The sequence below is a fragment of the Sinohyriopsis cumingii genome, chromosome 15, assembly GCF_028554795.1.
Source record: "Sinohyriopsis cumingii isolate HCF-2022 chromosome 15, ASM2855479v2, whole genome shotgun sequence".
Taxonomy (NCBI): Eukaryota; Metazoa; Mollusca; class Bivalvia; order Unionida; family Unionidae; genus Sinohyriopsis; species Sinohyriopsis cumingii.
Window position 1 is genome coordinate 112194012 of NC_142975.1, and position 15196 is coordinate 112209207.

Sequence of the window (15196 nt, forward strand, 5' to 3'; positions counted from 1 at the left end):
CCATAGGCATAAATACTTATGTAGACAATTGGCAAAAGCTAGAGTTACCCCCAGTTTTAAGTCCAAGGACAAATCAGGTGTCTGTAAATATATATCTGTATGTGTTCTGCCTATTGTCAACAGAATTCTAAGACATGATTTCAATTAATTTTATGATTTTTTATAAAAAATAATGTCAGCCAGGCTCACATCCCATCATTCTTGTGAGACAGCTTATCATTCTTGTGAGACAGCACTCACTGGTTTGATTAATCCCTGTTTTGATTAATCACTGGTCAAAGAATATTGATGAAGCAGTAAATGCAAAACTGGGAGCTATTTGTCAGGAGAGCATAAATGAAAATAACAAGATGATTGCTGAAATAATTAAAAAAATTATTGGAATGGAAATGAAATGTAGAATGAATACAGATGAAATACTAATAAAGCATAAAACGCAGATTTGGTAATATTACCTGTTGTATTTGAGTTATTTTCCTTTTCCTTTTTTGTTAGCCCATATCAGCAGTCCTTGTTGCTGTCCTTTGATCTGAAGTGGGAGGATTACAAGAGGTCAGCAGCCCCAGTTGGTGCAGATGACCTGGTGGATTTGTATTCACTTCCTCAGGGTGTGCTGGTTGCTGTCTGGAAGGTTGTGTGATTGTGTATTTATTGGAACATTATAAATAACAGTCTTCAATTCATTTATAGATTTATGTTTCAGTGTTTCAGAAATTTATATTGTGATAGAAATCTTTTCAGTTTTAGTATCAACTACAGGTAGTTTACATCCTGGATCTGCATGTTCTTCCCAAACCTGTGATTCAGTTTTGCAATTGGGTGTCATGAAGGAGCATGGTGCAGTCAAAATTTTCTGCTATTCCAATCCTCTATATTTCCCAAGTGCAAGATCCATGTGTTTTCAGGTTGTTCATGGAAGGTCCAGTGTTGCCCAGGATTTAAAGAGCACAGAGCAGGTAAGGTTGCCAAAAATAGAGGTAGCAGTGGTGAAAGAAAATGGAAAAATGCAGTCAGCTCAGATCTGCTGTGAGGTAGGCTGAAAATTGGCAATTTAAATTTAAGTATACCTGTCAGACATGGTGTTTTGTAGCAAAATCAAGTGTACATAGCTTAAGCTAGGGAGTAAAGAGGTACGGGAAGAAAAGCTGTGTGAATGCATATTACAACATACATATGGAACATTGTAAATCAGGGTGTAGAGTCTACCCATGCTGGAAGTGTGGTTCTGAACCATAGACAGATTACAGGATGTATAGTCTGCCCATGCTGGAATTGTGGTACTGGAACATGGGCAGATTACAGGATGTGGAGTCTACCGATGCTGGAAGCATGTTACTGGAATACTGACAGACTACAGAATGTAGAGTCTACCAATATTGGAAGTGTGGTACTGGACCATGGACAGATTACAGGATGCAGAGCCTGCCCTTGCTATGTCTAGCATTGGACAATGGACAGATTAGAGGGTGTAAAGGCTACCATGCTGGAAGTGTGGTACTAAGCCATAGGAAGATTACCGGATCTAGAGTCTGCTCATGCTGGAAATTTAGTACTGGAACATGGACAGAATAAAGGATGTAGATTGTACTCACATTGGAAGTGTGGTACTTCAGTGTACTGATACTGGAAGTGTCGAACTAGAACATCGACTGATTACAGGATGTTTTTGAGGTGTGGTGGTGCACATGTGGTAAGAGACAAGTAAAAGCCAGAGCACTGGGCAAGACGGCTTTTAATAAAGCCTTATGTGAGCAAAACAAAAACCCATTTAGACAATCAGGTGTCTTTATTATAAGCTATTATTATAGCCTTTAGAGAATATGGTGTCCATGTGATAAGCTAATTATATACAGCATTTAGAGAATAGGGTGTCAGTGTGATAAACTTAATTTAGTATTTAGAGAAAAGGTTGTCAAAGTGATAAGCTTAATATAGCATTTAGAGAATAAGGTGTGAATGAGATAAGCCTAATATAGCATTTAGAGAATAGGGTGTCATTGTGATAAGCTTAATACAGCATTTAGAGAATAAGGTGTGAATGAGATAAGCCTAATATAGCATTTAGAGAATAGGGTGTCAAAGTGATAAGCCTAATATAGCATTTAGAGAATAAGGTGTGAATGAGATAAGCCTAATATAGCATTTAGAGAATAGGGTGTCATTGTGATAAGCTTAATACAGCATTTAGAGAATAAGGTGTGAATGAGATAAGCTTAATATAGCATTTAGAGAATAGGCTGTCAAAGTGATAAGCGAAATATAGCATTTAGAGAATAGGGTGTCATTGTGATAAGCTTAATATAGCATTTAGAGAATAAGGTGTGAATGAGATAAGCCTAATATAGCATTTAGAGAATAGGTTGTCAAAGTGATAAGCCTAATATAGCATTTAGAGAATAGGTTGTCAAAGTGATAAGCTTAATATAGCATTTAGAGAATAGGTTGTCAAAGTGATAAGCTTAATATAGCATTTAGAAAATAGGGTGCACATGAACAAGCAGACCTACACAACAGAGCTGGGCATCGATCTTTTGGATGGATGAAAAAGCAAGAGGAGATGTTTTGAGATCAGATATTACAAAAAATGTGGCATGGTGCTTGCATCAAGGGAAGTCAAGCCCACATACAAATACCTGCAGATCCTAATCTGTGTGATAGATATTTATTGATCTCTTTGTAAAGATGAACTAGCCATCACAAAAAAACAGCATATGGCTAGGCATTATCAGGGACTTGTACATGTGAGTGATTGGAAACTCTTGATTGGTATCAAATGCCCCTGGGAGATTACATGTACAGAACTAATCATGCAGGATTTTTCTTATACATGTAAAGGATTTGAAACTCCTGATTGATATCACAATGCCCCTGGGAAATAACATATATGTAGCTAATCTCACAGATTTAAAAGGAGTGAAAACAAATGAGTGGATGAAAGTGCAGAGGGTTCTGAAACCATCTCTCAATACTTAAGAAAGTTTGAGGACAAACTTGAGAACATTGTAGCGTCTTATCACTATGGATAAAATGCACCAATTTGCTTCATTTGTAAAAGCTATAAATTTGTGTACTTGTAAACTCCTAAGCCTTGATTTGGCCAGGAATGTTTCATTATTCTTCACTAAAGGCTTTTTTTTTATGCAGCATATTTTAAGATGAAATTGTTTTAATTTAAATAATCACACATGTGTCCCATATTTGAAATTTCTTAAGTGATCATCCCTGCAGTTTCTTTGTAACAAATGTTTAAGTTCTGTTTAAACTTGGTATAAAAAGTATAATTGATTCTAATCTTGAAAGCTGGTCTTTGGTTAGATTAAATACCTTTTTAAACTTGAGGCATTTTTGTTAATAAATATTATCCAACATGATTGATATATTAAATGTAAATTAATATCAGTTCTTGTTCATTAGTTGAAAATTTGAAAAAGATCTGACATGAAGAATTTGTTTTTTATATAGTTTTAAAGTTTGGTTAAAGACTGGCCAAATACACCTGCTGTGTCACTGCTTTGTGTCTTGTGTAAGAAGCACCATACTGCATTTGCTTAGGTAATTTCACACAAGAGGTATAGTGAATGTAATATAATATGAGAGTTGAGAGAGTTTCTAATCCCTTGCATGTACAAGATCATGGATTTAGAAGTACATCACAATAGTTTTTATATTTCTTTAACTGTCACATTTACATGTTGCTATGATGGAAGCAGTGTACCACAGGCCATTCAAAATTTGAACTGTTTTTCTAACCAGAAGTTAATCTGCCATTTTTAACAGTCAGGAAATTAGATACTAGACTGTGTATTTATTACATTATATTTTAATTCCAGGCAGACAGTGAGTTAGCTTTTGTATCTGTTGGTCTGCATTTGAATGGACTGCTACAGAAATGTCTGAAAGGAAATCCCACTGAGTAAGTTCCATTTTGAATAATGTATTGTAGTTACAAGTAGGATGTAATTTTATTCAATTACTTTATCATTTTAAAGTGTGATTTACTCTTTAGGACTCATGGTAGTAATTCAGCTTTCATAGGAAACCTATAAAAATGCCTTGATATTTACAATTTGATAACTTTTAATTCCTAAGCGTATATTTGTCAGTATAAACCCATCCTTTCAAACATGAAAGGCTTGTAGGTGTGTCCGTAGATAATAATTTATTATGGAATGACCATATTGATAAGCTTTGTAAAACACTGTCATCCAGATGTGCCCTACTCAGCAGAATCAAGAAATATTTACCTATGGAAACTCACAATTTGTACTACAAGTCATATATTCTTCCAACAATGGACTATTTTTCAAATGTATGGGGAACTGTGCTAAATCTGAAATTGACAGGATTTATAAACTTCAGAAGCGAGCAGCACATGTAATTTTAGATGCATCTATTGATCATCCCTTGAAAGCATTATTTACAGAACTCAAATGGTTCACAACAAACTTAAAGACCTAATAATGTTTCCTACCTGAAATATTCTCAGCCTGTTTTTTAGCTTTTAATGTTTTTCTAATTTCATGGTGTTTGTTTTTGTAATAATATTATTATATGTTTTTTATCTTATAGGTGTTGTCTAATGTTGTAAAGCGCTTAGAGCTTCTAAAGATTAGGCACTGTGCAAAGTCCTTATTATTATTATTATATATGACAGGATAGATTTTCACAAGGCAGTTCTTTTATATAAATGTCTACATGGAACTGCACCAGAGTATCTTCAGGACTTATTCAGGCCTTTTTCAACACAATACCAGTTGAGATCAATATCAATTGTAAACCTTCTTGCACCAAAACCAAGAACAGAGCAATTTGAAAAGAGCTTCCAATGCTCTGGTACAGTTCTGTGGAACAAGCTTCCACTACATGTAAATTCTGCTGAAAATATTAGAGTATTTAAGAAGAGATATCATGAGCATATATGTGTTTCTAATAGATAATGGAATTTAGTATTTTAATACTAAACATGTTAAAATAAACAGTAATTATTGCTATCTTCATATAATGTGCATTGTTATACTCTCCTTAAGAGGACCTTAAGGGAGAATAGTCCTTGACTAATGAGTCACTTTCTATAAATAATGCATTATTATTATTATTATTATTATTATTCTTGAAGCAATCTTCTCTGTTAAGAAAACCATATGAGCCACTTCATTTTTTGTTCTACATGTGTTTGAAACATGATTTCAATTCCACACCTGAATATTCAGGTGTTAATTTTGGTAATGAGTGTTCCAAAGTTAAATCTGTAGAACTGAAATTTCATTAAAAAAAAATCATTGTCTCTATTGTTTTCAGTTTCAGTAGGATAAGCTGTCAGATTCTTATTGCTAAGGTTTTACTTTCATTAGCAACCTATCATGGTCAGCCATACCCATCTTTTTTTTATCTTCAACCACTTCTAGACTGGTTCCCATTTTTCCATATATTTAGTATGGTGAGTCCTATAGTGTCTATGGTAATTATCAATTTTTCAGACAGTGATTCCATTCTAATAATTTAAAAGTACATCCAAATGACAATATTTTTGATGATTGGAAATATATATTCAGATAGTACTTTAAATATATGTTTACAAATATCAGTACTTTGCAGTATTAAATTTTACTTAAATCAAGAGGCATGTGCTTAAAGAAAAATATGTTGTGGTGTATCTACACCAACATTTTCATGTGCCTAGGCTTACCTTCTTCAAAATGAAAAGAAAATTCATATAACTTAGCAGGTCACATGAAATAACTGGTATATCATCTTATGCACTCCTTTGTCCAGCTTCCACCATATTATTGCCTTTTCTCATTTAAATCTCTGTTTAAACTATCTTTGACGACATTTTTAAATACAATATTTTAAATGTCTCAGTAATCATGATGGAAAAAAACATAATATTGCAATGTTTTGATTCATTTATTTGTCATTGACTGTTTGATTTATGAAGAAAACAAAATGAAATAAATGCTTTGTGAACTCTAATGGATATAAATGAGGATAATATTTTTTGTGTAATTTGAAATAAAATGGCGGTTGAAATCCCACCCAAGAATTGAAATCAAAATCACCACACAAAATTAGTTGTATTCATTCTGAATCAGAGCATATTTAATAATATCTTGTATTCTTTTTACAGTAATTCAATGAGTTGACAAAAACTAATTACTTGAATTAAAGGCAGTTATAGTTATTTTTGTTATTTTTTGGTAGAAGAATGAGTATGTCTGCTTTAATTAGATTTGAATGCAGCTTGTGAAATAACTTCCACCTGTATTCAGTTTGTTTTGTTTGAAGATTGGTGATTTAGCACTATAAAGCAGAGACATTCATCTTCCTTGAAGTTTTCATTAAATGGTCTGTTTCTATGATTATTTACAGAATATACACTGTACCAGCTCATAAAATTATGCCAGATGACATAGACTCCAAATATGGTAAGAAAATAAACATTTTGTTTTTGCTTTATGTATTTTCTGCCAATAAAATCTTGAACCTAATAAGTTTATCATGAATGCTGAAAATATCTTGATGGACTTTGTTGTGAAAACACACTTAAATCTTCATTTTAGGCCATCATTTAATTAAATATTTAATTATTTGATTGCATGATTCTGAAGTTGAATAGACTCTTGCTATGTGAAAAACATCCCTATTTAAAATTAGAAGCATTTGTGGAAATAAAATATATGTTTTATAATGAAAAAGAGAATTTGTTTGATAAATTGTTGTGGGGTCACACTGTTTACTTGAATACCCAGTCAACAATAATATTTTTTGTGGTTGATTTAATTTTTTGGGATATTAGTTACACCCCCTCTCAATTACACCTCTCCCTCAATAACTTGCACACAATGGGGTCCACAAACATAGGCTGCACTATAAGAGAAGGCGTGAGTTACCGAGGACCTCTAAAAATTGAAAAAATCCGCTTAGACATCAAGAAAACCATGGGCGGTGGGGGGAGGCAGTATGGAACTGGGCTGTTTAATGACTGAATCCTTGTTTTACAATCACATCAATAATAATTGTTAATAACATGCTTTTACTAACAAAATTGTTCATTTTTCTGTATAAATAAAATTTATTTTCAAAATGTCCAACGTGAAAGATCATTCCAACTGGTTTCAACAACCATCACATGTACGTGAAAACTTCTGTGTATTACATCACTGCTTTTTGTTTTGATGATTCATCTGGTTCCTGGAGTGTATTTAGAATTGTAATGCCAAGTCTGGAGCAAAAGTTACAGGGAAATAGACTAACTGTTGATACACCGCCAAACAAGATTCCTTTTTTTTAAAAAGGGACATTTATTTCGTGAGACAATCGGCTACATTGAAACTCAATTTTGTTATTGTTCTGTTAGTATGGTATTGATGTCATGATTTCATTGGAAGTAATAGTGAAACTTCTTATCATCCCTGAGGATATCTCTAAGTGCCAGTTAGGAATTCTCTGAAACTCACTTGGCCACAATGGTCTGTATCTGTGAAACCAAGCTCCAAGAAACCAAGATGATCACACTTAAGAGGAACTAAAAGAAAAAAATTTGAAGCACAAATTTCACTTAATAAAAATTATTTAATTGGCATTTAAATTTTAATGTATAGCCTACATTCGGCATAAGTAACATTTTCATTGATCAGAAGGTTTCCTTGAATATCTTTAATTACAGTGTACTAAGAATGTTGTTTGGAAAGAAAATGTAGCCAGTTATATAACTTCTTATTAAAAGTTGATAATTTCAAAATGTTGATTAAAATTTTCAAGTCCTATCAACATTTTCGACCATAAAATGAACGATATGTCAGCGTTTTAGTTACCAATTTTGATAGCAATTTTCTTAAAATTCAAGAAATAGGGATCAATTTTTTTTGTATTTTGTGGTTTAAAAAAATTGGGATCCATGCCTGACCCCGCGTTATAAGCGGGTTTTGCAAGTTATTGAGGGAGTGGTGTATATCCTTTCCAGACATGTCTGATTTTACTTAGGTCCATTCCTTTTAGTAAAGTAAATTGTAATTTTAGTTCTTGATACACAAATAAGGTTGTAACTTTTATGTGCTTCTTATGTATCACTTTGAGCACACTGTGAATGCATTATTTTTTGGGTGTACCAAAGTCTGTGCTTTTCATGGGTAAAGCCAAAAGCTTAGTCACAATAAAATATGAAGATATTCAAAGCCCCCCTGCAGCTGGTCAGATATCATTCATTTGTATATTTATTTTAATACCATGGCTATTTATAATAGGATATGTTTATAAAAGACGAGTATTAATTAATCAAAATTTCATAAGCATGAAGGCTTGGTACTAATGTAATGACTCTTATCTACTGCTGCTTTATTATTGTTGTTGTTGTTGCAGGCTTAATGCCATTTTTCAGCACATATTAGGCTATACATGGTGGCCAGTATAACTAGAGGAGGTGGAACCTTGGAATCCCAGGGAAAACCACTAACCCAGGTGGAGCTACTGGCAAGTTTTCTCACATACTCAAACAGGAAGAGTCTGAGACTTGAAACCAAGAGGACAGAGGTGAGATAGCAGTGATCTGTAAAGGCAAGGGCTTTAGACCAATTGGTCACCCAGGGCCCTCCCTACTATATTGTAATAAATACAAAATTACTAATGTTTTGTGTCCTCCTTTACATTGAAAGTACACATTACATCCATTTAGATAATAAATACAAAAATGTTTAATTTATAATTATAATGAATATACTGTACAAGTTTATGCAGTGCAATCAAACATTTGAGAAACATGAAAGTACTTAAGTTAAAGAAAATGAAATGCAAACGCAGTTACATTTTTCTAAGCTCATATATCCTTGAGTAACTTTAGTTGCTGTTATATTTTATGAGAATATCCAACATACTGTATGGAGCATGAAAGAACTGTATCCTATGCCATTAAACACTTTTCCACACACACACACACACACACACACACATATATATATATATATATATATATATATATATATATATATATATATATATATATATATATATATCTATATTATCTGATATAACAATAGACATCTAATAAATATTAGACTTAAAAACAATTTTGTTTCCTTTGATCACAAGTACCTTATAGACTTGATAATGAGACCAGTCAACTGTAAGTTGACCCTCCCCCTTTTTTAGGGCTCCAAAAAATGTATATCTCTTTGACTCTGTGATAAGTTGGAATATGTTTTGCAAGTCGTATCCATCTGTAACAGGTGCTAAACTGTATGGATTGATAGATGGGAAAAACAAAGATAAAACTAAAGTAATACAGCTTCTATTGAGTTGATTATCTCATAAATAAATTGACAAGTTACATTTTGTCCCTCTTCATACATCCATAATGCTTGACAGTTTGAATCTATTTATATAATAAATACATTAATTATAGGTCATGTACCGATATAGATATAGTCCAGAACGATCTTGCAGGTAGACAATGGAAGTAAGGTTGACATGCAAATAAATGTCACTGTCTGATGTAATCAGGTACAAAGCCTAAAAATTCATCTTCATCGTCTGAGTCACCAAAAGTGATGAAATCATCCATCATCATCTGGTCATTGTAAACATCGCCCAACTTGGATTCATCTTTACTGCCATCTGCATTTGCTAATATGTGGAGACTGAGGTTAATCATATATATATATATATATATATATATATATATATATACCCACAAATATTTATTTTTTGGAACTAAAACACATTTTTATATCCACATATTGAAAGTGATTTATTGTATTCCTTTGTATAGAGCAGTACAGCCCATGTTACAATTTGCATACAGAAGTGACTTCTATTCTGTGAACTGTATGGTTTAAATAAGCATGCATTTCATATCCATTAATACATTTTTAGTGGCACTGTGAAACTGAACACATCATTATGTTATAGGAATCTGTAAACATTGAGGTAGCTTGTCAAATTTTGAATGAATCTGCTCAGTTGAATATAGCTGGAGGCTTATAGTTTATGAACAGAAATGTGTTTTAAAATTAAAAAAATGTCTGCAAAGTAATAATGGAAGAAATAATCTAATAATGTATACTATTAATGTATTTGCAACAAGGACTGATTTTTGCTAGTGATAACAGGATCTTTACAATGTTCCTCAATAGGCCAGACATTTCACTTATATGATGATTGTGAATAGTCATAAATGCAGTTTAGTCTTTTTAAAAAAATCAATAATTGCTTTGATTTTAAGATATAATTTTATTTTTAGTTCTTTAAAGGTTTTTATCAGAATTGAATTAAAATGTATTACATGCATACACAAAATTATTTAAATAATAATAATAATAATAATAATAATATTGAGATCTTCTTACTGATGTTGTTAAAATATCTTTAATTAGAGGTGAATTTTACTCTAGTGTTTATCATCATTATTATTGTTATTATTATTATTATCAGTGTATTTTATTATTAAAAAAATTATTTAAATTGACAGGGTTTTCTGTTTGGAAAGACACTTCTAATTTTTTCATGGAGTGTATTTTGGAACATGATGAAATAATGGATAGATTATGAGACAAGGGGCATTGGGAGTAGTTTCACTATGCAGGAATGATCTATTTTTTTATTTTAACAATGATTTTGCAGAATAATATTTCCACTTGTGCTATTGGCTTAGCTATTGATGATGTGGGAAATAATGACGTGAAAACTGGGCAAGAAGTCACAAATTTTATAGCCATGCACATATAAATTCAACATTTCCAGTGCAAAGAAATGTGGCAGGGGTTGTATGAATTCATTGGTAATTACAGTGCTCTTCAGGAATTGTAGAAGTTGCTGTATACACAGTCCCAGATAATATGTAGTAAAATGTTCATTTTCAGACCTTGAGTTATCCACAATTGTATGATTTTCTCCAATGGAGTTTTACATAATTTATTTGTGCTCTTTTTAATAATATAATACAGTTTGGTTATAATGGGAGTCAAGGAATAGTTTAATATATTGTCATGCATCTATAAACTTGTTTTTAGATCTAACCCAAAAGAGTCATTTTTTATTTGTAACAAAGACTTGAAGAAGTCTTTAAATTTAACATTGTCATTTTATAGTGTTTGTGATGTGTGATTCTTTTTTTTCTGAAGGTCTTCATGACTACAGCTGTACCATTGAACTTCGTACAATGCGGCAGTCAATCTGGCATAACCAGTTCCGAAATCTTTACTGTAAAGCTGATACAATGGGTATGTATCACGTCTGCTATATTCCCAGACTGTGTTGGCTTTTTTTACTCACAAATTTTGTTTTGAATTCCCAAGTTGTAGGGGAGGGGGACAGTGCACATGACATACAGTTGCTATGTTACCAACTGAGAATAAGTTATCTTTTCCCAGAAGGCTACATAAAATTACTAGGTACTCAAATTTGATCAAAAGAATTTAACATCTCTGTTTTCTTTGAAGCATTTATTATACTTACAAACCAAAAATAGTTTTAATACTTAGCATTGTCCAGTATCACCACACATGCACACACTCACATAAATACAATCACACTGCCATGTAGAAAAAATAAAACATGCCCATATTATTTCTCTTTGGGGAGGGGCAGGGTTGAAGGTAATGCAAACATCATTTGTGTTCATCTTGGCACTCATTTTAGACTGGATGGTACTGTTGTTCAGACTTTCCCAAAGGTTTTGTTGAATTTTTCTCAGCGTAAAAATTATCTTGCTGAGTGGCAAACATATTTGGTGGTGTTGCTATGTTGACAGATGTCAAACATGTCAGAATGACTAATGCTAATATAGTATTTGCAAGATATAATATGTTCCCCATTGCTGCTGCACTTCACAAAGTCATACTCCATAAAGGAATTTTTAAATTTAAGTTTTGCTGGGCTTTGTTTGTTTTGCTGATGTCTTATTTGTTCCGAAGTTACAGCTATACACCTGTACACAATTTTGACTACTGAAATAATCATGTTTTGCATTTATTTATGGAGTAAAATCGGGATTCACAGAAACGTTGTTGATGATACAAATTGGCAGTAATCTTTACTAATGATAGCTTAAACTTTATTATTCAAGGCAGTGTTGAGTAATAAGTTTTGTTCTTCAACAAGCATCTCTATGGTTGTACCTGACTCGAATGAATTGGGTTGTTCCACTTAGTGGACTTAACCTATTCACAGTAGCCTAATGGGCTCTCCCACAGCAGTGTTCAAAGGAGTTAACAGCCAGTCAAGTAATATGTGTAATGGTGGTACTTATCTCTGACTGCTGTACCTTGACTCCATGATACTCAGCTATAGCAGAGATTGACTGACACTGTTAATTGCTAAAAATAGCATGCCTATTTATAGCTCGCAGAATCAGCTGCAGAATGTAGGACAAATAAACGGGCTTTTTTTAATACAATATAAATGGTGGAACACAGTGAAGAGATTGCATCTATCCCTGAAAAGCGAAAAAATTGCGGTGCTTCAAGACATTGTTGCTTTTGACTTTGTAACAGCAATAGTAGATATTCAGATCATGAACATATGACGTGTATATTTTGGATTCCATTTCCAAAAATGAAAATAATCTTGAGAAGTACGGGTGTTAGGTGCATGCTTGTGGAAGGGGAACTTTTACTACTGACAAAATCACAAGATGGACATATATCTGCAGTAAACATTTCGTAGGTGGGAAGATACTGACGACGGGTCATCCTGACCCTATCCCAGCAACACTTACACCAAATCAGGTTTGTCATTTACATCTATTTAGAAACTAGAACATGTTCGATTAACATCAAGGGTGGGGGATGTTTTTAATCAATAGATGTGCTAGTAATGCAAAGCCTTTCAGTTCTGTGATACAGGGGCAGATCCAAGAATGAAACAGAGGGGGTCTAGATAAAAAAAATAAAAAATGAAAAGTACACAAGAGCTCAAACTTTAAAGAGTATATATATATATATATATATATATATATATATATATATATATATATATATATAAACAACAGAAACAAGAAAACACACTTAAGATTTATTGAACTGAGTAACTTTATTGCATAGTTTAGAATAGACCAGTTATATATATATATATATATATATATATATATATATATATATATATATATATACCAGTCCTGCCTCCTCACTCATTTGTACACTTCAGAATTATATACAGGCCTGCTCAGTGCAAGGGGGGAGGGTACTTAGTGTCCCGCCATCAACTCAGATATCAGAAAAAAAAAATATTTTAACAATAAATTTTCAAATGTTATCCTTGGAGATGTCTAAATAATGGTAGATTACTATAGGCTTGATTTACAAAACTGTACAAAGATGTTTATATACAAAACAATAAACTAGTAGTGGGACCCTTGGGGCATAATTTATGTATTACCAAATTACATAGTAAGACAATGTTACTGTTCAAATGGCAGCTTATTTGATATGTAGGAACCTTTATTCAGATATTTCTTTTTAAGTGTAAAAATAAAAACACGAGTAAACAAACTTATAAATTTCACACATTCAAAATTCAAGTGTGATATGTAACATATTTACTTATGTCTTCTGAATCGTTTTGTAGATACCAGAAGAGGCCATTATGTATAGAGCAACCCCTGTTTGTGATGCTGGGACACAAACTACCTAATATGGCAGTGATGTGGTTGCCAATAAAAAATATAAAGGAAACAATGATTCCAAAATGGTGGAAACTTCCTGAAAAAAAGACAAAAGTTGCATCACCAATAGATTTTATTTTGATATTCTATCTAAAAGTAAAATGATTCATGAATATTTCAGGATGGCATGTTATTTACTAAATGATAAACATTTCTACATTGTCATCAGTTTTAAAATGTCTTGTGTGTACAATTGTATTATCACTAAAAGAATATACAACTTTATTATTTTTAAATGATTCATGTAGATTAACTCTTCAAAATGTTATAAAAACATGAATGAACTGTCTTCAATAAAAACTAAATCAATCAAAACAGAATCATGTCAATTACTTCATTATATTTATATCTTTTTTCTGTCATATATATATATATATATTTGTACACTATGGATATAAATTTTCCATTGTTGAAGGCTGTAAGATAAAAGCAGCAATAAAAATGCAGTTCCATACCATTGTTTTGTATTTCCTTACACATGCTATATTATCAGCCGCTGTCATTGTTTGTCCTACATTTTCACTTTTGTGTATCACGTGATACGCATAACACATTTACATGATGCGTCACCAATCTCTGCTATACAGACTGCCCTGGGAATTGTTTTACATGGGCTCTAAGCATGACTGTTTATTGTTTATACAGACTACATGCTTTGGACATACACAGTGGTGGTAAAAATGCCTCTTTTGTGGGGGTTTTCCCCAGCTAAGATTATCAGAAGTCTTGTTGTTTGAAACATGACCATGTCTTTGGGTTTGGGAGTACAAAATTGTTTTTCACTTGACGTGCTATAGCAGGTATGTGGTATTCCTGTCTTGATCTGAGATCAATCTGCAAACAACAAGCAAGGGGACTTAAGCAACACAGACATAGTGATGTAGACATATTTTATTTCAAATCAGTTTGCATTTACAGAATAAAAAATGTTAGCTCATTGGTACTACTTTTACAAACTATAAAGAATAAAATAACAATTGACTTTAAAATCAAAAATACGTAATAGGTTTGAAAATACATACATATATACATACATACATACATACTGTTGGATTCCAGGTACAAAAGTCATGTATGATAATAGATTAAAGATTTCATCAGCTGAATATTAATATGAAAAAAATGTTTTGGAATATTGCAAACTGCAGCAAAAACATTGCAATTATTGCACACTGTAGTTAATACACTGCAACCTATGTTCTGTCTTTTAAAACCATGGTGCACAAATATGACATGTATATATACATTATTAGCAGCCTGCTTAGGACCCTCAAAAATATTCTGTTGTAACAATTATTTGTTTTATCAATATAATAATGCTTATATTGTATTTCATCAGGTGTGTGAATTCATTGCATACTAAATATATATTCCATGTATCCATTTTTGTACTAATAACAATGTTTATTCTGTTTTATTGGACAATAGTGCTTGTCAGAAATTGTGAGAAATCTTCATGAAGTTTTAATTTGAACTTCCGATATGTGGAAACCAAAAAATATTATGACACTCTTTTAAGTAGTTTCTTCAATTTTTTTTTTT

At 32.2% G+C, this 15196-nt stretch overlaps 1 protein-coding gene and 1 long non-coding RNA gene across 7 annotated transcripts in view; both read left to right on the forward strand.

Moving 5' to 3' along the window:
- Positions 1-15196, forward strand: part of LOC149782500 (F-box only protein 15-like) — a 70615-nt gene that overhangs the window by 31527 nt on the left and 23892 nt on the right. For 5 of the 6 annotated variants that reach the window (XM_089933922.1, XM_089933921.1, XM_089933920.1 and 2 more), the window contains exons 8-11: positions 496-631; positions 3831-3913; positions 6370-6425; positions 11115-11213. In XM_089933922.1, the coding sequence (XP_089790048.1) occupies positions 496-631; positions 3831-3913; positions 6370-6425; positions 11115-11213 (374 nt within the window). The remainder of the gene's footprint in view (positions 1-495; positions 632-3830; positions 3914-6369; positions 6426-11114; positions 11214-15196) is intronic. The other variant, XM_089933925.1, reaches the window with a different exon arrangement.
- LOC149782501 (uncharacterized) lies at positions 12083-14108 on the forward strand. The gene is made up of 2 exons (XR_016414371.1): positions 12083-12719; positions 13558-14108. It is a non-coding gene; the product is annotated as an uncharacterized LOC149782501 (long non-coding RNA).